Genomic DNA, 27,671 nt, shown 5'->3' with positions numbered 1-27,671 from the left:
CAAACTAAAGATTTCCCAGCTATAAATCTACAGGGAATAACAACTGGGGACTGGCTACGTATAGTGTGAAGAGAAAATGAATTATGTTCTGTATCTAAATGAATTGCTGAAGAAGCTAAATAGCTATTGTAACCTCTAAAACCTTGCCTTAAAGAGGTGAGTTCAATGCCTCATATGATTATTGTTTGGTGTTTGTTTTGGCAAAAACTTTGCAGTCAGCTCTGAATTCTGTCTCAAGTGTTCAAGTGAGATTTGATCAATATTAACTCAGGTGCCTGGATTGTTTGAGGTGAATTATATCCATTTGGTATGAACTGTCCATTGGTGTGTCTCTGCTCTCTTCTACTCTTAGAATTAGAGAAAAGGGTCCCGCCTCTTCTCATATAGAATCCTGCCCCCAAATAGTAATTCTTTTATTTCCCAAGGCTGCCACAGTGCCTGAAGTCAGTCAGTCAGCATTTGCATGGCTTTCTGTTTTACTTTTTGTAGGTCAAAATGTTGGACTGTGGTTGGTCAAGAACCATGGGAGATTGGTCATGGGCAACGAAGGGAGAGAAGATCCTTCCTTACATAGGGGTCCCTGCAATAGGGTCAATTGCTGATGAGTTCCAGGACTTCCTTGTGTGACAAACAGACATCCCTGAAACTCTTTGTATCAAGAAACCTCCCAATTTCTAGGGAATTCCTTTCCCACAGTTGCTTCTGTTCTTGGGGGCTGCCCGGCAACCACCTGTGAAATTATATGGAAGACAGAGCCACCAATTACATTTTCTGGGTTAAAGAGTTTTCCATCTTCTGCTTGTCTATGCATTTTTGCTAATCGTCAAACTGAAGCTTAATACATTTCAGGGCAGAGATGCAGGCTCATCAGTACCAGAGTGATGAAACAGCTCTATTTTCTATGCTTCCTCCTTTAGTCTTTAGGTTCAAGAGAATGGCTCCCTGTCTAATGGGAAATTACCTTGTGCCGTGCTGTAATTATGCTGTGCAAAACTTGTCTTAGGAACTTCCTTGTGGATATGGACAGTTGTGACTAGAAGTTTTGTGCTGAGGGCAGATGTCTGAGTGAACTTCTAGGATGAGGCCAAATTCCCTTGCAAAACAGATGGTTCAAAAGAGCATCCAGTGTATTTGAAGCCAAAGCTTTGGGACACACAGACCCAGCACTTCACTGGAGTCCTATTTTCAAGATGCAGAAAACCCAGTATGGGAGCCAAACACCCCTCTTTACTTTAGGAGGCTCCTGTTAGCTTAAAGATACTACTGGCCATCTGCAATATCTAGATCTGACCCTGAGATTTCAAGTCTTGTCCTTAGAAATCAGTATCCCTGAGGGTTTCTTTGTGGGAGCAAAACACACATCAGAGTTGCTCACTTATACTGAACTACTGACCCCATTCACAGAGGTTACTTGTCTTTAACATGACTTCTTGTCAGACTTTATAAACAGAGGCAAACGTCATAAAGTATGTTGGAGATGAATTTTAAAGACCCAATTAAGGAGAATTACATATAAAAGTCAGTAAATACTGCCTTGAACTATGTTATAGAACTTTTTTATAATGCTCATAAACGTACAACACTTACGGACATTCCTTCTGCCCCCAGTACCCTTGGAAGAGGGTAAGGTAGATATTAACTTCCACAGTGCAGATAAGAACCCAGTGGTTGGGTGTGCATAGCAGAGACTGGACCCTGAGGTACTTTGGTGACAGGCACAAAAATAAAAGGCAGCCAAGCTTCCTACCGCTCATGCAGTTCAGATTTATCAGAAATTTTCAGAAATGTACCTGAAGAAGTGGGAAAATGGTATATTGCCCAATGATACAAGAAAAGGATGATTCTGCCATGGAGTAGAACTAAAGCCCATTGAAGAAAAGGAGGAAAAAAAAATGAAATGAATAAAGGAACCAGTTATGTCCTATGGCTCCTTTTGTCCTTGTTTTAAAGAAGTAGGTACTGTAAAGAAGAAAAAAAATTCTTTTAAATTAAGACACTACATTAATTACTTTTTTCCATAAAGACCAGACCTGCCAATGATCTTGTACTTAAAAAAAAAGCCATTTGGGCATCTCATTAAAAATTCTAAGAATTTTGCATTGGAGTTTAGAAATGTGTGGTATATCCATCTAATTCTATCATAGTAGCTGTAGCAGAGGTATCACGTACTTGCCATCCCCAGAAGAAAGGACTTTATTTAACGAAAGTGAAGTTGAGCAATGCATAAAAGCTGGAGTAGAATAGAAACAGTATCATTTATGCCGATCTCCCAAACAGTGCACTTTGCTGGCCGGTCTTTAAATTGCCTCTTGCTGCCTGAATAGCTACTATTAAAGAAATGAGGCATTTTGTTTTCTAGACAGCCCTGTGATTGTTCCCAACAAACACTCACATAGTAGTGCCTGGTTGCAGAGCTTTCTATTTTTCTCCCAGGTCTTCCCACACCAGTTCAAAAGGTGACTGCTCACGGGCAAGAGGGCAGGTTGATGCATTTGAAGACCCTTGTGTGGCCCCTCCCCGCCATGGCCAGCATGTGGCCCACACAGAGTTTCTGAACTTGTGCATTAACCCCCTTGGCTCTGCACCTGAGCAGCTGACCCGGTCTCAGTGAGAGAATTCTTTTTCCAAGAACAGCCTCTAACTGTTTCTCAGTTCACCACACGACTCCACCCAGTTATCCAAACACGAGGGCTCTGTGACGTGCTCGGCCATGCCAGTGCTGCTGGTCAGAGGGTGTGGGATGGCATTACAGGAGAGTATGCAGGATGAAGGCTTTGACACATTTGGGTGCAGGAATAGTCCTGCAAAGGGAAGTCTTTCAAAGGGCTGGTTTTTCTTTCTTTCTTTTTTTTTTTTTTAGCATGTAAAATTGAGTAAATGCTATCTTGAACGGTATCATATAACTAACTAGAATGCTAATTCCTTAATTATTTTTTCCTGATTTTCCTTTCTCCTTCTGTGTTTCTTGGCTTCCTTCAGAATTAATGACTACCTCCATGTATAGAGCATATCCATTCTATTTCCTCCTTCCCCCTACCCTTTGGATTCAATTCCTTCCCTTCCCCCTTTCCCTCCTTCCACCTTGGCCATCAAACAGCAAGAGCACTGCAAACCGGAGTCTGCTCTTTCTCTCTCCATGGGGCACAGGGCAGGGAGTCTGGGTCCCTCAGAGTTCCAGAATTTCTCTAAGGAAAGCATTCACGGTGCCCTAGGCCTGGGACTGGGGCAGCAGCAGGGGGAAGCACAGAGGGCTGGCCTTAGAGTTCTGTTTGCTTAGCCGTCTTTACACGGAGTATGTGCTTCTCTGGGATGCCTGCTGGAGAGCTGGTGCATGTTATGGGGGCTAAAGCCTGCCTAAGCTGTTGCTTGCCGCTGCTCTAGTCTGAATTCAGGGGGTCTTTGCTTTACAGACTTGAGAGGTAAAGTGGAATTAGCCTTGTGGACCAGGTTGTTGCCCCTGCTTTGTCCTCCCTTTCCCCACTTCAGATCTGTTGCCTCCTCCAACCCCTCCCAATTAGCAAGACTTAAATAAATAAATATATAAATATATGGACACAGAGGATAAGCATGCGTTCCTATGGCCTGTGCCCGCTCTCCAAACTTGGAGATTTAGAGTTCTGTAAACCACAAGGGTTTTGTGCCTATGGTACATTCTGGAATTTGAACGCACCATAGACGAGATCTGCTTTGCATTATTAACTTTCATAGCATAGATGTATCATTCTGTATACTCCAATAACATATTTCTATGGGGCATAGCTCATCTTTTTTTTAAACTCAAGTTTGTTTTGTTTTAAGTACATGAATATCTGCATCTTTGTTTATAATTGTAACAGGGGAAAGAAATGCAAGTAAATTTATTCAGAACCTTTCAAAGAAAAGAATCATGTAAAGCACTGGTCTAAATGGATATGAAGGTACTCTTAACATCTGGAATTTATCTGGGAAAGGGCATATTTTCAGCAAAATTTTAATCCTCCACATGTAAGTTAAGAATTCCTTATGGGCTGGATGCGGTGGCTCACGCCTGTAATCCTAGCACTCTGGGAGGCGGAGGCAGGAGGATCACTCGAGGTCAGGAGTTCGAGACCAGCCTGAGCAAGAGCACGAGACCCTGTCTCTACTAAAAATAGAAAGAAATGATCTGGACAGCTAAAAGTATATAGAAAAAAATTAGCCAGGCATGGTGGCACATGCCTGTAGTCCCAGCTACTCGGGAGGCTGAGGCAGAAGGATTGCTTGAGCCCAGGAGTTTGAGGTTGCTGTGAGCAAGGCTGATGCTACCACACTCTGGCCCAGACAACAGAGTGAGACACTGTCTCAAAAAAAAACAAAACAAAAATAATTCCTTATGACTTTCCCATTGCCACGTTGATGGAAGCATGCGCAGTGTGTATAAGCTCCACACAGGCTTGTTGGGGCATGCCCTTGCTTTAATGCTGTGCTAGATATGTGAAATGACTAAAGAAAATTCAGTATAACTTTGTTGCTTTACAAGGATCCTCAAAGGCTTGTGTTTCTCTAGGAAATAATTTGACATGGTTGTACTTTCACTTCATGAGCATAAAACTATTGCCCAAAAGAATGTAATATCTGGAATGAGGTAGGTTCAACTGTTAATTTTTAAGATCTTGAGACCACGGGCAGTTTTTGAATAATTTCGGTTTCTTTTAAGGTGGTTATTGAAAGGGGAAGAAGGTAGTGATAGGTTAGGTTTCTTTGCCCAGGAAAAAAATTGTTTTAAAAATCTAAAGCGTTTAAATCTGTTCAATTTCAAATTCAAGGTGGTGGATCTCTTTACCTTTTTCACTCTAGCCTGTTGTTTTGAGGGGTGAGGGAGCTGTTCCCTTATGTATCAATCCCTTTAAGTAAATACCCAGTTCTATTTAAGTCATTTTCTGGGTAGCCCTCGGCCCTGCAGGTGTGTAAATTCCATAGCTCTGGGGCCAAAGCACATCAGGGAATGAAGTGCGCAAATTCCATGCTCATGTAAATGTTGCTCTGCTAGGAGTCTCAATTGCCAGGATTTAACAAAAAAGAAAGAAAGAAAAAAAAAAACATGCTAGCTTTGAGGTGCCTGTGCTTCCCTTGGAAAACACTGCTTTTCTTTGCCACATGAACAGAAATGGCCTCCGTAATTGCTCTGTGTGTTGACTCACCTTTTTTGCCCCAGCGCATCTGTTGGCGTAAAATGAGAGAATCATTAGACTGGAATGAGTTTCGAGAGGCTGCAGACTAAACTCCCGGGCAGGACTGCACCCACGTTATCTCAGAGAGATGAGACTCACCCCTGTCTGGAAAGGTCTTCCGGGAGAGTAGTTCCATCGCCATCGCTGTGTCTTGTAAGACGTAACAAGCTTCCCTGTCAGGAAGACATTTAGAGCAAGCCCGAATCCCTCATGCTGAAATGTCAACCCATTATCTCTTGCTGTGTACTCTGGTGAGTCCCCTCGGCATAAGAGTTCATCATATGCTTGTCAGCTAGCGCTCATTTGCCATCGTCCTCCTCCCCTCTGAGTTAAATAAGCCCATTCCAGATTTGTGATCTTTTTCTGGGAGCCCAGAACTAGGCTTGATATTTTTCATAAGTGATGCCCTGCATTGAGATTGATGGGAAGACTCTGGCAGAGTCTTTAGGTCTTATGACTGTTCATCCATCTCAGAGTGATGTTTGTATTTAAACTATGTTATCACCAACGCTGTTCCATGATTAACATGTCAGAATTTTGACCTCACAGAGTAACTCTTTTGGGGCCCTAAGGAGACTCCATGTGAATATCAGGCTAAAGTTTGCTCGGCACTTTCCCCTGTACTTAGTCCTGTGCCTGATGATTGACAGTGTAAACTTCTTCAGGGATGAGGCTTAGCTGTAATAGTTTGGGTAAACTTTGGTTTCTGTATGGTGGAAATGGCAGTATTTCTAGTCACTGCCAGACTTTCCTTTGACATTTTTATCGAGGTTGGAAGTGTTTCATTCTTAAACAGCCTGGGATTCTTCAATAGTTTTTTTGCTTACTGCCTTTCTGCTTTCAGGAAAATAAATAAGGCAGCTTGAGGGAGTCTTTCTGTTTGCATTCTAGTGCTGTGTATACAAGGAGGTGGGAGGGGTGGTAGACATGGGAAGAAAACCAAGGATTAGATGTCACCCTTTCTGCTGTGGCATGTTTGAACTAATGATTAGGCTGGGCTTCTTGAGCTTGGGAAAATATGCAGCCCTCTTCCCCCCTTTATAAGCACAAAAGAAATTTAGTTTGCAAATGAACCCGTGTGATGGGAAGAAAGCAGTGGCATTCCCAAAGATGTGTGATGGAAGAAGCCTCACTTCCAGGAGGCCCTGTGCTGTTGGTGATTACCCAAAAGTCCCCACCTCCTTGAGCAACCAAACTGTCTCTCTCTGTTACCATCATCGAGTTGGGTCTGGAACCAAGTGTGGCTTTGTTGGGTGGTTACAGGTTGGAGGGGACCCGATCACCCCTCTTGGAGGCTCCTACCATTTAGAGAAAGTTAGGAACAGCCAATAAATACATGTGCCCAAAGGAGCATTTCTTTAATCGGCCCACCAATGCAGGCCCCCTCTTTATTCTTTCTGCTCCTCTTTTAGGGGTGTCACAGAGTCCCCGTAACAGCTGAAGGGTGAGGATGAGCCCATTGTCCTTAGCTGTCACATCTGCAATCTGAGTTTCACCACGGCCCCTGCTGCACTTTATGGATTTCCCAATTAGCTGTGAAAATGAAGGGGGCAGGAAAAACGGAATAAATACATTTGTAGGAAAGAAAACTGGCAAGGCAATATGTGATAAAACGTTTGTGTTCCTTGTAGGCAGGGGGAAAAACAGGGAGGCTTTGTGTATTAAAATAATGCTGAGCTGTTACATACCTGTCCAAATTACTATGATGTTGTAGTTTCTAGAGACAAAGTGGGAGGATAGGCTGCTTGTGTGGGAGAGGCAGCTCCTTACTGGAAAGGAGCTGGAATGCCATCAAGCTAGACTCAAACCACAGGCTTTCATTCTGGTCTGTGGCTCACTTGCCTTGTGCTGTAGCTTTTATCTGCAGTTCTGTGATTTGGCAAGGGATTGCAAATCCTCGCAGGACCTGGCCAGGCTAGCCGTGGCAGATGGGGCGGGGTCAGGGGCGTGCACAGCGTTGGTGGGTGCATGGCTTACTTGCAGGAGCTGGGTCCTTTGGGTAGAGCAGCCCTTGTTTGGCCACAGCGTTCAGGCTGCCTTGACCTACACAGTACCTTCTTCCCTCCTGCACCAGGCACTGTCATGGCCAAGTACAGGGTATCTCACTGGAACTCCCTTCTGGTACCAGTGGTCTTTCCAGTTTGAGCAGCACTGCTGTAAACCATCTGGTGCTGGGCACCGTCCAAGCCTGCAGTCCTGACTCTTCAGACTCTCTCCCTTGGCCCACACCAGATATTTGATCTCAAAATGTGTGACCCATGGTAAATGTGAGGTCAGGTTGGAGGTTTTGTGGTTTCAAGGGCTAGAAAACTGTGCCTCAGTTTCCTACTCTGTGAAACGAGGTCACCATATTACTCTCTTGTTGGGTTACTGTGAGAATTCCACGAAGACCTTGTGAAGCGACTGGCTGGCACACAGGAAATGTGCTGGGCAGAATTCCTCTGGAGTGCTGCGCTTGGTCACGGGTACCATTTACCAAAAGGAACATTGACATCCTGGGGGATGAAGGATTGTTCAGGAGATTTGATGACTTAGATTCACAGTATTGATACAGTGAATTCTTTGGAGAGTGTGAAGTATAGAAGAGAGTTGGCTTTGTCCTGCTTGTGGAGCTAGACAGTGGAGTTACAAGGAGGTGATTTCAGAGGCTCTGTGTAAGGTAAAATTTGCAAATGATTGTAGCTGGCCAGCAGTGAGCAGGCTTGGCTGTTTGAGGAGTTGCTGGGCTTTTTGTCACATAGACATAGTGACCACCGACAGGCTACACTGTAGGCAAGATTCTGGCTCTGGCTAGACTGTTGGATAAGAGGACAGCTAATGATCTTTCCAACTCCCAGATCCTGAAAATCCTTGTTTTATCTCCCTGAATGTGCTGGGAATACAGATTCTACTTATTGGTGTTCTCCATAATACTTTGTAAATGGGGCCAAGAAAACACTTGAAAAACTGTATAATACTAATATATGTTCATTATAGAAGAAAATACAATAAACATAAGCAAAAAGATCTATAATCACACTACACAGAGATAACCTGGGGATGCTGTTAACATGTTGGTACATGCTTTTCCAGAGTTCTTTCTAGTTATGCATTTTAGCCAAAAATAGTACTATATCAGACATATTGTTTCATATACGCTATTACAAGCATATTTACACATAGAAAAATAGCAGAAATTTGCAGGTGATAGTATCTCTAGGTGGGGGGTAAGGATAATCTAAGTTCTTTTATCTATATTTTCTAAATTTAGCCATTCAACAAATACTGTCTTGAAGTTCTACTGTGTGCCAGGCACAGTTCGTCCTATTTGTGAGCTATTTCCCCAGCTTCTTGATATCTTGGAACTCATACTCTCATGTGCGCAGCAAGTCAGCAAAACAACCATTATGATATGATGTCAGGGCACAGTCAGTGTTAGGAAAAATAAAGAGGAGTAAAGGGATAGAAAGCAGGGGGGGAGAACGGGTGGTCTGTGGGGAGCAGGTGGAAATCAACCTGAAAGAATTCAGGAAACGAATTCACTATCCCATACCTATGGGAATAATGATTACCAAGTTAAGTTTATATATATATTCTCTGTTTTGCTGACAACGTAGTGTTCTATGCCTGCCATACAATTTATTATGTTTTTGTTTTTTCACTATTGGGAACAGATCTTTGTGCACATCCTTGCTTATAATAAATTCTTTTGTCTTCCCTTATTACCACTGAGATATATTTTTATGGAAATTCATTTTGGGGTCACTATGTCACTATACAGGTCCCACTTGGATCTTGATTGGCTCCTACCTGAATGATACTGGGGTGGGGGGGCTTGCAGACTGGGCCTGAGGCTACTCCAGTTTCCAGGCTATTCAGGATGAACGTGTTTGCCCGCTCACCTGCTGGCCCAGCCTGGGTGCAGGCAGCAGCTGATTCAATTACACATGTTGAAAGGCAAAGTATAGATTACTGTGATTAATGTGATCTAGGCCCCAGTGTGAAGCATCGTTCTGATTGCTTAATCAGAGCTTGTGTAAACAGGGAGATAGGATAGTAACCCACCGCTGCTTTCGAAGCCCAATTTTATTTTGATACTTTTTAGTAGGCAAGAAAGGGTGACAAGATGATCATGATAATTAAGGTGGTAATTTAGGTCATTGTGGCTAACACTCTGACAGTTGACATTGTGGTTAAGTGATTTACCTGCAGTATTTTATTTAATCCTCACAACTCTGAATGGGTGGGTATTGCTCCCATTTTATGAGTAAGTAGACTGAGACTTGGAAAAGTTAAACAGGTTACCCAAGGCTGAACAGGTACTCAAGTCCAGGATGTTTTGTTTGTTTTTGCTTTTTGACAAAGCCTGTGTCCTTAACCACTAAACTACACCCCAATGCCCCCCCCCATTGTTTTCTTTTCCTCTAGTGTCTTTCCCATTGTCTTCCTTTTCTGGAAGCAGGGTGATCCAGGTTGGGCCTAGGGTTGGCTGGGTTAGAGTGATTTGGAAAGGAGAGAAGATTCTAACCTAAAAGCCTTTTCTTCTTTCTGTCTAAACACACTGTTCTCTGAAGCAATCAGCAGGACCCCATCAGGGAGAGAACACTGAGCAGATTTGAAATGTGTCTCCTCAACCCCTTCCCGGTGCTTTGGCTTGGATGTCCCAGTGGGCAGTGAAATGGCCCATCAGTCAGCAGCCCTGTGGTGACCCAGGACAAGCCTGGGCCTGCCCGCCTGTACCTTCCCTGGAATGGGAGTGTGTCGTGGCACCAGGCATTTGTAAAGTGATTTTCTTTAAATGAAATAAGGCACGTTAAAGTATCTTAAAACGTTGGGAGTGCATTTACAAATGATTGTATTGAATATCTGATAGTCAACATCTTGGCTGTCTCCTGTGCTTTTAATTAAAAGTCTGAAAGCATGTGTCTTGAGTTTTATATAAAGTCCATGCGCGTAAATGTATGTATACATGTGTATATATGTGTGCACACACCCACACACACGCACACTCAACTCTAAACCTTCAGTTGCCTTCCTGAAGAAAAAACATTGTCCTTAATGCAGTCAAAAAGAGGGTCTTTTCAAAGCATTTCAACCATTGCTGTAAAAAAACTCTGGTCCTTTCTGATCTGCCGAGTTTATTGACTGTTTCGAGTTTATTGACTGTTTCGCCATTAAAGGTACTTGGTTTCTCTAGAATGGGGAATTCAATACCTGCTAAATTGGATCAATATAAAAATTTATGAACAATGCAGGCCTTGTCAGAGAACTCTTTTACTCATGTTCATGTAATTCTCTGCGGGAGTTTCTGCCTCAGGGATCACATCAGTATTTAGTGTGCGCTGAAATATTCATGTCCTCTGATTAGCTGGATTTAATTGTTACATCTTCATCTCCCTCATGGTGTGTCATTAGGATGCAGCCCACCTTGAAATTTAAGTGAGTGTAGCCAGTTTATTGCGGTATCTTGTTTTGTCTGTGTTTCTTTCCAAAAATGCTTGTATAACCACGTAATTTTTGTTCTCCTTGAAAATAAAATAACACCACAAATTAGAATTTTTTAGTGGAAAATACTAAGTGATTTATTTTTAATAGCTATTGTTGTGATATTTGTACAGTAAATCTTTAAAAAGGTATATAAAATATTCTGTTTAGATTTTTAATTTTTAAAGATCTAATAGTTGAGGTAACCTTTTCTTCCATGTACTGTTTAAGTAGCATAATTAGTTGTTTTTAAGGGTTTTTTAGCCTACACTACAGTAGTTTCCTCTTTCCCTTATAGAGTATGGAAAATAGCTGGAGATTAATTTTTCTCTGATTCCTTCCTGGGTCTGATACCAGCTGAATAGTCTTCTATTTCTTAAAATATTGGAAGTTTTAAGGAATTAATACCCTTTTCCCCATGCTAATCTTGCAATTCTGCTTTCCACTCTTAAAAAAATAAGCCTCAGTGTGGGACCTTATCTTCTCAACAGTTTCATGAGTTGTTTGCAAGGATCTCAGAAGTACTATGATAGTCTGTTGCAGAGCATGGGGCACTGTGGTTATGAACCACGCCCTGGGGTTAGACAGACTGAGTTTTCCGCCTAGCTCTGCTACTTACTAATTGGACAAGTTATTTAAACTCTAAACCTTAATTCCTACCTCTTTAAATAGGGGATAACGGCAGTACCCGTATCAGAAGGCTATGTGAAGAGTAGATGAGAAAATGCATGTTAAGTGCTTATTATAGCAATTAGCACACAGTAAGCACTCATGTTAGCTAATATTATTGCCAGTAAAAATTATGATGGGGCTTATTTTTAGAGGAGCATATGTTTGCAGATGGGGTGGGATTCACAATCGTCTTTGAAGCTCATTGTCAGTCTTAGATACATGTTCTCCTTGGGGGCCATCTTCCCAACCATTTACTGGAGGGCAAGGGAAGAGAGGCTTTAAGTGGTCCTGGGTGCAACAGTATGGCTGCCCTCACAGTGAGTAACCATCACCTGTGTCAGGCAGCCTGGAAGGGGTCAATTTTTTTTATTATTTATTTATTTATTTATTTTTGGTAGATGGTATCCTAGTGTTGCCCTGTTGAATTGAAGGGGCCTTAGAATGCTGTTTTCAACACCTGAATTTCTGAGTTGATCTAGTGCACCAAAAAGTGATTTGCATGCAGTGAGCCATGTTGTAGATGATATTTAATGAGTTTTAAGTTTTAAGACTATTAATGGCATTTTTTAAAAAATGCTACACAGCAGGTGCCCCTACCTGGAATTCTAGCAGTAAAGAAGAATGTTCCAGTCCTAGAAGCCACTGAACAGGCCTGATGGTATCCCATCTGGCAGCGAGCACCACATTTTGCCAGAGATTTTGTTCCTTATGTACCTGAATTAGAGCACCTGGGTGTGGAGAGTCTTGGCGGGAATGTTGAATGAAGCCGCTGTCTCATGTGCAGACGTCTCCTGCTGTCTCCAAGGACATCTGGGACATAAACATTCATTCACTACCCACAAGCTCTTGGATTACCCTTTGGGAGAAGGGGAAGCCTCTGGACAGGGAACCAGGAAATCTGAATTTGATGAACCTTGTTTCCCTGGGTCTCAGTTTCATTTCTTTACAATGAGGGAATTGGACTAGATGTTCTCAAATTCCCTTGCAGGCACTAAGATTATGTGTGATTCTGAGTGCTCTTTGCACTTCTAGGGAAAAGATCTTTGCTGATCAGTTCTATATATTAGTAGAGTGAAGCTTCCTTGAATGGTTGAGCTTCAGCAGATCCTTTCTGGGGCCAGGGGGGAAATAAAGTATGCAAAGCCCCAGTGCAGAACTCGGTGGGGCCCTGGCAGGTGAGCGTGCCAGGCACACATGCCTACAGGTTTAAAACCAGAGGAGTGTTGGAGACAGTCTGTCATAAACCCTTCTACAAAGGATGAAAAACATGGAAGGTAAAAAGAGTCACCCAAATCCACAGTGAGCTGAGCCCCAAGCTTCATTACTACCACTCGAGGGCTTGCCCTGCCACCTCCCCTGCTCCCACCTGAGGTCAGGTGGGTGCTGCCATCCATGGAGGTCCTGATGCTGCTGCTTCCATGGCCCCACCCTGGCCAGTGCACACACCTCCTCCGCCCCACCTCCTCCCACAGGCACACGCCCACATACATGCATGTGTGCATGTGTCCCACGGGCAAGGGAGAGCGGGGCACGTTGAGTTGGAGGTGCCAGTGATGCACGTGGCAGAGAAGATTCAAGCATCAAGTGTCTGTGTGTTAATATTGCCCCTGCTGTTTATTAGTTTTCTGCCCTTGGGCTTATTCCCTACCCCTCCTCCGTGCCCTGGTTTCCTTATTTGTCAGAATATCTCGCACCATTGCAGTGAGTGAGGATTAAATGAGATGCGGCACATAACGTGCTTAGCCAAGTGCCTGGTACCCACACACATTCAGCAAATAGTATAATGTTATTACTTCTGTTATTACTGTCCAGCGGCCTAGAATTCTTAGAATGCTCCCAGAGTTTGGCGTTGGGGTTTAACACTGCCTTTCCTCCGCAGAACTCAGCAACTGACGGAGTTAGGTAGAGCAGATGGACCATGTAGTGCAGAGCCTGCCCAGGGTTATGTGTTCAGTGAAATCTAGTTGCTTTTGTTTCTTCCCCTTTGATGAAGAGGCCTCTGGGTGAGAGACGCTGGCACTACCCATTGTCATCACTAAAACAAGCAAAAATTCTGTATACGTTGAGTCTGGAAACCAAGTGGTTCAGTTGGGAGAACAGAGTAGTACAGCAGTTCTCCCTTATCCACAGTTCTTCTTTCCATGGTTTCAGTTACCCACAGTCAACCATAGGCTGAAAATATTAAATGGAAAATTCCAAAAATAAACACTTCATGAGTTTTAAATCGTGTACTGTTCTGAGTAGCCTGGTGAGCTGTTCTGCTCCGTCCTACCCAGGGACGGAATCCTGCTTTGTCCGGCGTATCTGCGCTGTCTGTGCTCCCCACCCGTTAATCACTCATAGCCGTCTCTGTCACCGGCTGGACTGTGTGGCGTTGCAGTGCTGGCATTCAAGTAACCCTTGTTTTACTTCACAGTGGCCCCAAAGCACAGGCGTGGCGATGCTGGCATATTGTTATAATTGGTCTGTTTTATAATTGGTTGCTATTGTTGGTCTCTTACTGTGCCTCAGTGGTAAACTTTTCCTAGTTACGTATGTATAGGAAAGCACACAGCGTACACACGGTTCAGTGCCGTCCGAGATTTCAAGCATCCACTGGGAGCCTTGGAATGTACCCCCTGATTAAGAGGGGACTACTGTAATTCCTGTCCTTACTTAGTGGGGAGGACACAGAGGCGCCCTGGCACTGATGGTACAGCTTACCTGAGCGCCTCAGATACCCAGCCCGAGTAAGGGAGAAAGAAAGAAGACAAGCACCGTTCACCCGGGTGAGCTTCCCTCCCAACCTCGCGGGGAGGACTGGCCCAGCCGTGGGCACCAAGAGGTGCCTGCTGGTACCCGCTTCTGGGCAGAGACTCTGGGGACGAACTTGTTCCTCTCTCTGAGCAGTGGCCTTTGGGCCCTTGAAGACAGTGCTGTTCAAAGAGCGGACAAAAATCCCAGAAGGAGGAACCAAGTGGTGGATTTATAGTTCGGGGGCCTCAGTTCAAGTCCTGCATCCCTCTTCTAACTGTGGGTCATGGGAAAAGTCGTTGTCCTTCAGCAGATTGGGAATCACAGCTTTCCCTTGGGCCACAGGGTCCTGGCATGACGGGGAAGGTCGAATGAGGTGACTCGCGGGGGAGTGCTGTGTGTACCGGAGAGCGTGGGCCCGCGTTTGCTGTTTACGTTGCCAGTAGCAGTGACATGGAGAAGCACCTTATCGCCGTAAACACACAGTGATGGCCTGGAGGGGCTCTTGTCAGAGTCACCGGGCTTCCGGGTTCCAAGGGCGTCTTAGGAAGTGCAGAGCCCTTTGTCACACGGCAGACATGTAACAGGATGGACATTTATCCACTTAGCACAGGGGAAACCACCGGGAGAGGCTGTCACGAGGGCGCTGCTCGTGTCTCACCTGGGCCCGAGGGCTGGATGCCTTCTCTGTCAGAGGCTAAGCGTGCCTGTCCTTACGGCCAGCTGAACAGCGAAATTTTACTCAAGTAACGTTTCATCCAAAAATAACAACCATTTGGACGGTTAGCTTGCAGCCAAATGTCCAGGTGGTTCAGTTTCATTTGGACACACTGTAAAATGAATGTGAAACAGCGCTCAGAACAGCCTGGGGAATTGGGGCCTTTTGTCTCCAGAAATGCGAGGACGTGTGGCTTTATGTCCTTCACACACCAGGCCCAGATTTGAATAGCAAGTGTCAAGGGCCCCTGCAACCTTGCTTAGGCCTTATGTTAAACCTTCACAAGAATTAAGAGCCTTGGCTGTGAGCTCCTTAAGATAATAAGCCTAGGACTTCAGCAGAATCCGGCAAATCAGCTACTGGCCTCCCAGTCCTGTGCTGATATCCACCGGGCGGTAACCTTCTCTGGGACAGGACTGTTGCATTCATCAGAGTCTCCCTCAGCACCTCGGACGGGGCTTGGTCTGAGAAGGCTGTTGACTGAGAATCACTGTTGCCTGGGGAAGAGGAAATGGCATGTTTGCTGAGGGCTTACCTGGTTCCGGACACCATGCTAGTCACTTCGTAGAGACAGTCTCATTTGTCTTCACAACAGCCCTGTAACAAAGGGATTAAATAAATTGTCCAAGGCTGTCTACCGAGAAGTGGCATAAATGAGATTCGAACCCAGGTTTATCTGATTCTGGGTAAATTAGGATTAGATCAGCTTCATTTGCCAGAAAAAATCTCAGCATATAGTGCTTTATGCAACAGAGGTTTATTTCTTGCAATTCTGTTACAGAAGTCTGGGGTCAGGCAGTTCAAAGCTTGATAGGGGTCTCTCCACAGAGTTGTTAGTTATTTGGGTACCTTTCAGCTCTGCAGAGTATGAATCTCGTCTTTATGGTACAAGAGCTGCTAGAGCTCCATCTATCACATGAAGTACCAAGCAGCAAGAATGCAAGAAGAGAAAAATGGCATGATCTGTCACAAAAATATTTTCCCATACCTCTCACACAATATTTCTGCTTATATCTCACGGGCCTGAACTTTGTCCCTTGACTACACCCAGCTCCAGCTGCACTGAAGGATGGGAAAGGGGTATTTTAGCTGAGCAACAATATGACCAGCTAAAAAGCAGGATCTTACTCCTGAGGATGAAGAAAAATATGTGTTGAGGAAGACACAGGCACAGACTCCAAACAGCATATGGTTTCTTTCTCTTTGGTTCATGAAACATTTTCTTTCAATTGCACTTCGTAGTTCACGTCCAAATCTCACTCAAGTTAGAGGCCATTTCAAAAACCAGGAAATGGCTAAAGGAATCCCCAAATTAGTGTCAATGTAACTTCCTATGTATAGATATTTGATAATTTTGGTTGCTTTAGTAAATTTACCTTTCCAGGATTTAAACCCACCATCAGTGTTCTAGCAACTACCCAGAACACTTACACACTGTTGGTGGGAATATAAATTAGTACAGCCATTGTGGAAAATAGCATGGAGGTTTCTCAAAAAACTATAAAAATAGAACCACCGTACAATCCAGGAATCCCACTACTGGGTATTTATCCAAAGGAAAGGAAATCATTCTGTTACAGGGATACCTGCACCAGCATGCTATTGCAGTGCTCTTCACGATAGCCAAGACACAGAATCAGCTGAAGTGCCCATCCACAAATGAATGGGTGAAGAAAATGTACATATACCAGTGGAATACTATTCAGCCATAATGATGAAATCCTGTCATTTGCAGCAAAATGGATGAAACTGGAGGTCATTATGTTGAGTGAAATAAGCCAGGCATAGAAAGACAAATATCGCATGCACTCATTCATATGTCAGAGCCAAAATAAAAAAAAGATTGATCTTATGGAGGGAGAGAGTAGACTGATAGTTACTAGAGGCTAGGAAGGGTGGGCAGGGGATAAAGAGAGGTTGGTTTGTTAGAGCCGGTTCCCCTCGGCCCCGGGAACAGAAAGACGGAGTCACTGAGGCTGCAAAGGCAAAGGAGTTTTATTTTGACTAGCTCGAGCTAGGGTCCAGGTCCCAGAGCACCAACGCAGTGGTCTCTTTATGAACCAGGACCCCGCCCTGGGGTAAAAACAAAGCTTTTATACTTTTTTTTTTTGCTGGAGTCTGTTGCTAGTTATTTCTGATAAGAGACTCTTTCCCAAGAGATTCCCTCCCAGGAGATTCTCTCCCCAAGGACACTCGCCCTGCACAGCCGGCCTCCCTATCAGGAAGCCACCTGTGGTGCGGTTTTTTTCTTTTTTTTTTAACTGCATTTGAGCATGGTTTTAGCTCTTTATCGTAATCAAGCAATAAGCAAGCAAGCTTTGTGTACAGAAGCGGAATTTGGCTGTTAGCTAAGAGCAAAAAAAACAAGTCACCATCAAACAAACTAAAATATTGTTTTAGTCCTGCTCTACAGGTTAATTGGTACAAACATATAGTTAGATATAAGGACTAAGTCGTAGTGTTTGATACCATACCAGGGTGACTATAGTTAACCATAATATATTGTGTGCTTCAAAATAGCTAGAAGAGATTTGAAATGTTCGCAACACAAAGAAATGATCGATGTTTGAGGTGAGTGATACCTTAAATACCATGATTTGATCATTGCACATTACATGCATATATCAAAATATCACATGTACTCCACAAATATGCATAATTATGTATCAAGTAAAACTTATAATTACCCAGAAGGTCCTCTGTTCTTCTTGTTTTTTCATGCTTGCCTTGACACGGCTACATAGGTTCCTTCATACTACTTGCAGTTTCACTTGCCAATGCTCTGGCTTTTGAATTTGCAGGGATGCCACCAGCTCTGCCAGAGTGAAGGGGGTGAAACTCCAAAAGAAGGGAAGTCACATCAGCTTTTGATTACTGAGGTGGTGACAAAGTGGGACCAGGAGAGCTGCTGAACTCAAATTCTCAAGGGTTGAGTGTGCCGCACTCAGTCTCGTGGTGGGAACGCAGCTCATCTCCTGCTCAGTGCTCAGGAGGTCCGGGAGTGGTCTGTCGGCCCACTTCTAAGCAGTGTGGTTTGCAGCTCCTTGGCGACTTCTTCCCCACCTCCCCCTCCCGTCTGTGGAGTTGTAGCCTTGTGTGGGATCACAGAGCTGGCATCTAGCCCAGATATTTCTCATTTGCGGGTTCATGGGTAGATTCCAGAGTGTGTCATCACCGTAACTGGGTGGAAAATGCACATGGACCACAAATTCCTACGCTCCACATTCATGAGATTCTTAAGGAATCTGTTCTCATTTTATGGATAGATCCCCTCCATCTGGAGAAGTGAAGGGACTTGCCCCACCGTGCACATCCTGTGGCTCTCCCTGGCAATCTGGAGAGCCAGGAGGCCGGATGGTATCATCAGCTCCAAGCCCAGTGCCCTCCCCCATGGCAGGGGCCCATCCTGGACCTCTCTGCTGGGTCGGTGATGGAAGCAACTACTCTGTGTGTGTCTCCATCTGGCCCAGTTCACGAAGTCAGTGGGGGAGCATACAGCTTCCCCCGTCCCTTCAGGCAGCCCTTTCTCCCAGAAGCAGGAGGGGGCTGTTACGAGGAAGGAGGCAGTCGAGGCTCACAGAGTTGGGTTCCTTGTGCCCACTCCTGTATTTCTTAAAGAACGTTTTAGCTCTCAAGGTATTTTTATCCTTCTCGCCAGAGGTGAGGTGGCAAATCTTCTCCCAAGACTTAATATAATAGTGTAACTCGTCACAGGATCTGATGCTGAAGGAAAGTCCTAGGGTGACAGTTCAGAGGCTGAGGGGGCAACCCAGCTGTCAAAGGGAGTGAATTTGGGTCCCTTGCCACCACACTGGAGACAAAACAGTCTCAAAAATAGTGTACGGTGGGAACTCTGGTGTTTGTGCTGAGAAATCGTCACACACAACCTTGTATCTGAAACCCAAAGTGACCTTTTCAGAGCAGTGCTAGCGCTACATGAGAAGGCAAATACTGCCAGATTGCCTGACATTTTCTTTTTTAAATTTCAAGCATTCCTGATTTCAAATCGGCTGTTGATCTGTTGATTTGCAGCTCTAGTGCGACTAAGTCAAGTCCCATTCACTGCTATTACAGTCTGACAAAGACTCTTGCTTTGAAACCCCACTCCCCACCCTGTGTCTCCCTGCCCCACCTCCCACCCTCACCTCCCGCCTGTCAGCCTCCTGCAGTGTATGCAGGGGCAGGTTGCAGAAAAGAGTGTTTTTCCAAACCTGCAACGAAAATCTTCAAAGTTGAATTGTGTGCCATAGTCCTGTGTCCACCTTTAAAAATCAAACTTATTGCTCACTTTGTACTTTAAATCCTTCTTGACAAAAGCTACAGAAAGCCTATGAAGAGGCTCGTTCTACTTTGGTCACTCACTCAAATGTAATATGGAATTCAGTGAGGGGGTGGTCTGGGCTCCACCTGGAGTGGGGGAGTGGGGGCGGGGCAAACGAGAACTGGGGGTGCAGAGAGGAGGTTTCCGGGTGTTGTCCTGGGGTCAGTGTGCTGGTCTCAGGAACAGTCCCATCAATCAGCCTGCAGCCATGTGTGTGGTAGGTGCGTGTGCAGCTGAAGCTCAGCCTTCAGAACCTGAAAGTCGAGCAGGTTGAGATCCTATAGGTGCATGGGGCCCCTTGTTAATTTGTTGAACACTCTATTTAACTCCAGTTAATCCAACAGACTTGGCTGGGGAAAGGTATCTAGGTGGATGCTTGGTTTGTTTTTTCCCAGCATCATTTATCAGAGTTCTGGTTCTTTCCCTGAGAGAGCGGCTAGCACATAAGAAGCATCTGTCTGGACAGCGCAGTCTGCTGGGGGCAGTGAGAAAGGAGGAACTGGCAAGAAGATAAATGGAAACCATCTAAGAAAGGAGCTCTCCCACTTATTTCTTAACGCTCAGCTCCTGTCCATTGGTCTGTCATACATGCAGCAGTTTGGGTGACTGAATTGCAAAAGATACTGAATTGCCCCTTCAGCCTTCGTATCTTCCAAAGGTGAAAGTTAATTTGGTTCTACCTTTTTTTGCCTGTTGACAGCCAGGCAGCCGCACCCTAGCTCTCAAGATTTTGCTCACTGAATAACTCGAGGAAAGTCATCGGAAGAAGGAGTTTTGCTGTCTGGCCTAATTATACCATCCAAAATTAGGTCCCACTGCCCACACACAACATTTAGGGTCACCATATAACCCAGCTTGCCTGGAACACACCTGATTTATGTCTGTTGTCCCCTGAGATTAATAGCACTTACTTTCATTCTCAGAAGTGTCCCCTTTTGGATGATAGGTTTTTTTATTTGGTTGTGCTAGTTACAGGGACGGAAGGGGAGGAAATGAGTCTCTACTGCAGCAGTCTAACCTTGTGTTCCTTTCTTGTCACCACAGCTCCATTCGGCAGCCCTGGCATCACTGAAGGGAGATATAGCGGAGCTCAATAAACGTCTGCAGCAAACGGAGCGGGAACGGGACCTTCTGGAAAAGAAATTGGCCAAGGCGCATGTAAGGAATCTAGAAATGGACTTTTGTTTTTTTATTTTAAGATAAAATGTGGGTATAGAAATTCCGGCAAAACAAATTACAGCTTAATGAGCAACCTCTCTGTCTTGGTCTGCTCTGGCTGTTAACAGCAAATAACCATGGACTGGGTGACTTAAACAACAGATTTATTTCTCACCGTTCTGGAGGCTGGGAAGCCCAAGGTCAAGGTGAGCGCTGATTTAGGTCCTTGGTTTGCAGATGACCGCCTTCTCACGTGTTCTCACGTGCTGGAGAAAGCAAGGTCATCTCTCTCATTCTCTTTTTATAAGGACACTGATCCCGTTCATGAAGGCTCCACCCTCACAACCTAATTATCTCCCAAAGGCCCCACCTCCAAATAGCATCACACTGGGGGCTTAGGCGCCAACCTGTGAATTTGAGGGGGGACATGAACATTCGGTTTATAGCACATTTGCATAACCACTGCCCAAGAAATAGAACTTACCAGTCACTTGTCCATGTGTCCCATCCCAATCTCTGCATTTTCTCTTCCACAAAGGTAACCACTCATATGACCTTTATAGCAGTTTATCACTCAAGTTTGCATCTCTAGAAAGTAGAGCTTTAGTCTTGCCCATTTAAAAAATATGTGTTTCCTTTATATTTCTTAATCTGGAGGTTTTCCCTCCATTCTCTGTCTGCTTTTTAATTGATCTGTTAAACCTGGCCATTTGACCCAGATTTCCCACAGTCTGGATGTTGGTAACTGCACACTTACGGTACAGGTCACCTTGTTCCTCTGTTCCCTGTATGTCTTGCAAATTGGCAGCTAGATCCAGAGTCTCAGTCAGATTCATGTTCAGTCCCCTTTGGAAAGACTATAAAAGGGTATAATGTTTTATAACCAAGAGGCACAAAATGCCTGGTTGTTTATATTTCTGTGATTTTACCAGTTGTTGATACTCAATGCCTAGGTTTATTACTTATTAGGACTTAATTAAAAAATTGTATTTTAGTTCTAGTTTTCAGTTATTAATTAGAATGCCTTTATAGAGACATTTTCCATAACCTACTATTTGTTGAAACATGGTATATTTCATAGAGGAAAAGCGGAATAAACACTTGAGTCTTTCCATTTATTTAACATTTTTAGAGATAATAAATTGATTCCCCATGATCCTCTGAATTTGCCCACTTCTTTTTTAGAAATATTATTATGAATTTACATATTTAAATATATTTGAATTTCTATCCATCATAATTATTTTTCTTATAGAAACTTAAATTGTACTATCTTTAGCCAGTAAGAGCCTCGTCAGTTTAGCTCCTGATTCTTTTAACATGAGCCTAGGAGCTGTTACTCCAGGCTCTGGTGGTGCATTTCTTACCCCAAACCTGGAATTAACATTCTCTCTGCGGGAAATGCTATTTCAAGAGCACAATCTGGGACCTAAGGATGCTTATTGCTTCTAAGTTTCTCATTGATTTTAGGCCTAAAAGACAGAACCAGGAAATTATTTACTTATGTACATAGGTATGTATATATACAATTGAAGATGATAAAATACGTTAGGAATTTATACTAATACCCTCCATTCAAGTTCAGACTACAGGCTATTTTAATTTCTGTATTTTATCTGTATCTCCTTTCTTTCACACTGAGAATCCTGATTCTTAAGGTTACAGGAGATTATAGAATTAGAATATTACATAATTACTCCTTTGCTTTGTCCTGCATTATATACAAACGGTCTCAGAATAATAGTATTAATACTGCCATAACCAATATAGTTACTGAGAAGAATTTTAAAAATTCTTTTTCCAAATAAATACTCTCTTTATTCCCCCAATTTTTTGCTGATGTGCTGTTATCAATACTGCCTGTCCATATAGCCATTGCATCGTATACTCTGTCCCTTTTAGCCATCATTCATTGTTCCACAAGTGACTATAGGTTTAATGTTCACCATGGCTTTTATGTCAGTGTCCCTCCATTTTTAATTAATTAATTTATGATTTTGCCTACAGCTTATTTTCTAGTAGATTCCTCAGAATGGACTCATGGGAATAATATCCCCAAAGTTCTTGCATGTTAATAACAATGTGTATGTGCCCTTCGTACTTGAAAGGCATTTTGCTGGATATAAAATGCTTGGCTCATCTTTTATTTCCTTGAACATATTGCTTTATTTCCTTCTGGCAGAGAGTGTTGCTGTCAAAGTCTGATGATGATCTTTCTTGCCCTTACAAGACGCTTGCTTACTTTAGATATTTAAGGGATTTCCCTTCCTTCCTTCCTTTCTTTTCTTGCTTTCCTTTTTTCTTTTTTTCTAGTAATTTTACTAGAGTAAGTCTTAATTATTCTAGTTTGATATTGTCATATTTGCTATATATTCTTTTGATTATATTTTGAAATCTGTTTTTTAATTTGGGGAAAGATTTTTTTTTAATTACATTGTTTAACATTAGTTTTTTCCCCCTGGCTTTGTTTTTTCAGGGACTTCTATTATTTGTATATTAGATCATCTTTGCCTATCAAAGATGTCACCATCTTAAATCTTTTATATCTCTCCCTTTTTTTTTGTTTTCCATCTTCTGTTTCTCTTGAGGTACTATGATTTTATTCTCTTTTGTGCCTTCTAGTTTAGTCTTCATTTGTGAAATGCATTTTCATTTCATTTCTAATTTGTTTTTATGTTCTATCACCTCACTCCTGAAAATTTCTAATTCCTAATTATGTCCTTTCATGCAAGAAAAAATAACAATGAAATGACTGTGCTGTGCTTTCTGTGTTACACGCCTTGGTAAATGATTTATGTTTGAGGCTTTACCAGATGGTGGAACAGCAAATTCATGTGTAAATTTATGCTCTGTGGCTATAGTAAGTTTTACCAGCTCTCTAAATATTATAGTGCTATGATTAAACTGAAATGTAAAATGTAAATGGTGGTTATGTTCATCAAACACTATCAAAAGAGCTTCAACATCTTTTGAATAATTAATGGTGACACTGGAACTGGTTGAATGAAAGCAGGTTCATTATACATGGTAATGAGTTCAACCTGTAGGTAGAGTTTTGAGAATAGTGATAAGAAGGGAAGAGCCCAATATCAATGTGGTAGGGAAGAAAAGCACAGTACGTCTGTATTGATTTTTCTATTGCTGTGTAATAAATTATTGTAAATGCACTGGCTGAAAACAACATTCCTATCCTCCCAAGCTGGACAGGTACGCAGACATGTATGTGCATTTGCACCCACGTACAACAGCCTGGTGGGGACTAAGCTTGTGGGAAACTGGCTAAGATCATATATAATCCTGATTTGATGTTTTCAGCATATTGGCTATTTATTTAGCCTCAGTAATTATTTTAAATTAAATTACTGCAATTATAAATACTACAGAAGAAGACATATCACAGAAGTTTATGAGCCCTTTGAAATTGGTGAGCAGTAATATGGAACACTTCCTATTTCTAAGCTCTCTGTCTTTGGAAAGCGAGACTCCTGAATTTTCTACCTGTTGGCATTCAGGGAGAGAACATACCTGGTGTTCATTAAATGAAATGGAGAGTATTTTCTTTTATCTTTCTCTTGTCTTCTGAGATAACTTAAAGATGCAGTTTGCATGCATTTTCTTTGTCAGGGTCACCCCCCTCCATTCCTTTCCTACTTGTTTCTACTCTTTAGTAAACTGTCCTCACTGCTTGCTTGCTCCATAGTGGCATTTCCATTTGTGCTTATGCCTCTTTGTTTAGCTGGCTTGCCCCCCCTTTTCTCTTTAGGGGGGCACCAGGACAAGAATTTAGAGTGAGAATGGAAAATACCCTAAGTAGGATTAGTTGCACCTGAGAAAGTAACATCATGGTTAGCATATTTTAAAAGGGAGTGGTACTGACCTCCTTCCCAGGATGGTTGAGAGGGTTAACGAATTAACGATGGCATTGCATTTTTCCAGAATCCAGTTCATAATGCTCTTAGGTTTGACAGCTGAGACTAATGCGATGATGAAATATCAGCGGCCTCTGCGGAGTAAGATAAAACCCAGTGAAGAACATTAACAAAACCATAAAGCGCCTTAGCATGACCACGTCGCACAAGGGTTTTCCAGCAAGGGCTCACATTCTCAGACCAGTCTGTCTCGAGGCTGACTCATGGCTTTATCCCTGGATTGCATCCATAGCAGGGATAAGCCTGAAGGATTTTGTTCTCGGTGGTTGAAATGATGATGTTGCTTGTTTTTACTAAACATTTTTGCATATAGGCAATTTCACCAATTTACGTGGGTAGACACAAGTATTTGTATAGATTTTTAATTTGCTTCATCATCATGATCGGAGAGCTAAGATCTTGAGAAGAAACTCAGGGTATCTATTAAGTGCCAGATGAAATTCAGGAAAAACAAAATTTCATCATATTCCATCTTAATCTTTTTTTTCTTCTTCTTCTTCTTTTCCTTTCAAACTGAGTCTGTAGTTGCAGGAGAAATCTAGACGCCTAATGATACTGACCTCCAGAAATTCGTGGCAGGCAAGACATTGCAACCACAGACTTTCTGGCTTTGTTGCCCTGTAGGTTCAGTCAAAAATTGAATATAGGCTAGGAGGGAGACCCCTGGAGGCAATTACCTGTAATAATAGAAAAAAAGCAGTAGCATGGTGTTTGAGACCATTTTTTATTTTGTTCTACTGAAATTATGGGGTATTTCTATACAGTAGAGAGAAGAAAATAATCCCTAACTTGTAAATTTTGCTATAAGAGGCTGCCTTGATCTCAGAGGCTGCTAAGTAAGTTGTTACTGAATAATTGACTTTGGCAGCACCAATGCTGGCTTAGTGGAGGCTGGAGAGACTTTCAATTACCATTTTACACCCCCTTGTGTCTCCTTTTCTGTTTCCATCCTCCCAGGGCGTTGAGGAGAGAGCTGTTTGGGTTTTCCTAGCTCTCCTTTAGTATTGTGAGGCTTAGTACTCATGTTCCCTAAAGTTTAGCAGAAGCATCTCAGAGTATGAGACCAAAGTGTACCGATCGAGATCCTTAGGCAAATGGTAAGGAAGAGATAAACCCACAGGTCAGGGAGCTGGGTGAGAACGAAGTAGAGGGGAGAAGATTGTGGCTACAACAGCTTCCTTCTCTTGGTGGCATAAACAGGAATCAGAATTTTTTAGAGGGTTCTGCTTGTTACCTGGATTATAAAATAAATCAGTTGCTTCACATTTAGTCTGTTTTCCCAGCTATAAAATGATTGCTATCAGTCAGGATGTGCAGTGATACCAAATAACCCCAAATTTTCAGTGGCCTAAAACATCAAAGGTTTATTTCTCGTATCTTACTAGGAGCTCACTGGGGCTGGCAGGGGACTCTGTGCTATATTGTCCCCACCCAGGCTCCTAAGCTGATGGGCCCCTGCCATCTGGTATGTTGCTAGTAGCCATGGCCTGGGGAAGGGAATGTGACGAATCCTACAGGTGCTATTCAAGGCTTCTAGGCACAGTGGTGCGTATTCACTCGTATCTCATTGGCCAAACTAAGCCAGGTAGCTTCAAGGCGGAGAAGTATGATCCTGCTATGTGCATAGATGGTGGCATCTTGGGGAAGGCCCTGCTGGGTGCTGATCACTCCCCTGGTGGTCCTGCTGGAGCCCCATATACATAAGAAAATACTGGAGGGAAATGAATGCTATTTGGGGGAAAAAAATTGTTAACGGATTTATGAAAAAAATGGGTGAGTCTTTTATCATTTTTTTTTAAATGTTTCTCATGTACTTCAAGTTTTAACTTGAAAATCGGAAAGTTTATGTAAATGTTAATTAGTAATCATAGAAGTAGTACCCCTTTGCCTGCCCGGTTGCCGTTAGGACGTGCGCATGTCGCTCACAGGTGCAGCGTCGAGCTTGGCCCAGCCTGTGTCCTTACGAGACAGCGCACCCGAGGTCACCGCCCGCCCTGGTGAGAAAGTGTCTCCCAGGCTGCGGACACGGGGTGGGAGAGGCACTGGGCAGTGGGGATGCTCGGGTGTGGGAACAGAGCTGGGCCCCGCTGTGAGAGGCCACTCCTGCCTGTGTGGGGGTCGCCAGGGCAGGAGAGGCAGCCGTCGTGTACAGAATGGCTGGCCTGCCCTGGGCGCCACCCACTCATCTTCCACTTGTCCCCTACTCAGGGGCCACCTTCCTGGGGGTGACTCCTGTGCGTTTTAACTGCGGCTGTTTCCCAGGGTGTCCTGTCCGGTTTTCTTGGCTCCTGCAGGAGATGGCCCTTGTGGCAGTCGCTCCGCTTTTCCCTGCACCTCAGTTGAGAAACACTGAGAGGCTTTTCGCTGGGCTTTGAGGTCAGAGCTCCAGCTTATCCTCGGCTGGTGCGATGAGTGCGCACAGAGGAACCTTCAGCCACGTCTGCCCGGCCAGGCACGCATCGGGGGCTGGTGGTTTGTTTTGATGATTATTTTCCAATGTTCTCTTTTCACGAAGAGAAGACTCCCCAGCGTGCTACTCTGCCCTCTCTCCTCCGCACCCCACGCTTCCGCCCGTGTTTTGTGTTCTCCTGGAGAAGTCTGGGATTCTTTTCCACCTGGGGGCCGTAACCGCAGTTCCCTTCAAAGTATGTGTCATAATCCCCTCCTCCGTGGCACCCAGCACAGTCTTGTTTGCGTAATAGCAAAACAGGAAATCAAGAAATGTCTGATATTTACAGAGGGAGTATTAAATTATAGAGGGTGTCTGCCATTTTTTAAAAATATAGAAATGTAAACCAAATAGAATCTTTGCTCTCAGCTAAGAGAATTTGTTTTTCTAATATGTTCTTGTTGCTTCTCCCAGATGAACCCTTGAGTTCCAAATATACAATTTGAGTCTTTTTTTTTCCTGCTTTTATGTACGAGTGCTGTTTGGTCTGACTGAATCATCAGGCTTCCTGTTACCTCCTGCTCATACACGTGCCCTGCAGGCGGGCTTTGCAGCTGGAGTTGGTTGGAGAGGGTGCGACACCCAGAGCCCGCTCTCCTCCTGCATCTGACATCCTGCAGCCTGGGCGGCCCCACAGGACCTTACCTTTTAGGCAGCGCACAAGGGTTAATAGGGATGCCAAAGGGTGGTCTTTTGGTGGTTACCAGGTGATCATGTGCCTTTTTCTTATATAAACACTTGCACATCTTCATCGTTAATTGGATTTCGTAGTTTCTTGTCAGCCTAGGTAGTGGTAGTGGCCTGTTGACCTATAAGACTGCAAAGAAGGAAGAGGGGTGGGTCATTAATGGGGAGTGAGAGCTCATTGATTTGATAAATGGAGCTGTTTTACATTATTTTATACCCCTAGAGAACTGAGTATGGGGAACCAAAGAGGGGGAACTAGCAGTGTGGCAGCGCAGGTGTCGTGGCATAGACGAGATCGTGGTCAGAGGCTGGGCACCGGCCTATAGTCGTGTTACCATGTGGAACTGGTGTC

At 43.6% G+C, this 27,671-nt stretch overlaps 1 protein-coding gene across 3 annotated transcripts in view; it reads left to right on the top strand.

The window, feature by feature from the left end:
• The window catches only part of MCC (MCC regulator of WNT signaling pathway), a 331,241-nt gene that overhangs the window by 201,747 nt on the left and 101,823 nt on the right, over positions 1-27,671 (top strand). For all 3 annotated transcript variants that reach the window (XM_045566234.1, XM_045566236.1, XM_045566237.1), the window contains one exon: positions 20,141-20,254. In XM_045566234.1, coding sequence (XP_045422190.1) covers positions 20,141-20,254 — 114 coding nt within the window. The remainder of the gene's footprint in view (positions 1-20,140; positions 20,255-27,671) is intronic.

The sequence above is a fragment of the Lemur catta genome, chromosome 12, assembly GCF_020740605.2.
Source record: "Lemur catta isolate mLemCat1 chromosome 12, mLemCat1.pri, whole genome shotgun sequence".
Taxonomy (NCBI): Eukaryota; Metazoa; Chordata; class Mammalia; order Primates; family Lemuridae; genus Lemur; species Lemur catta.
This window is presented reverse-complemented; position numbering and strand designations above follow the sequence as displayed.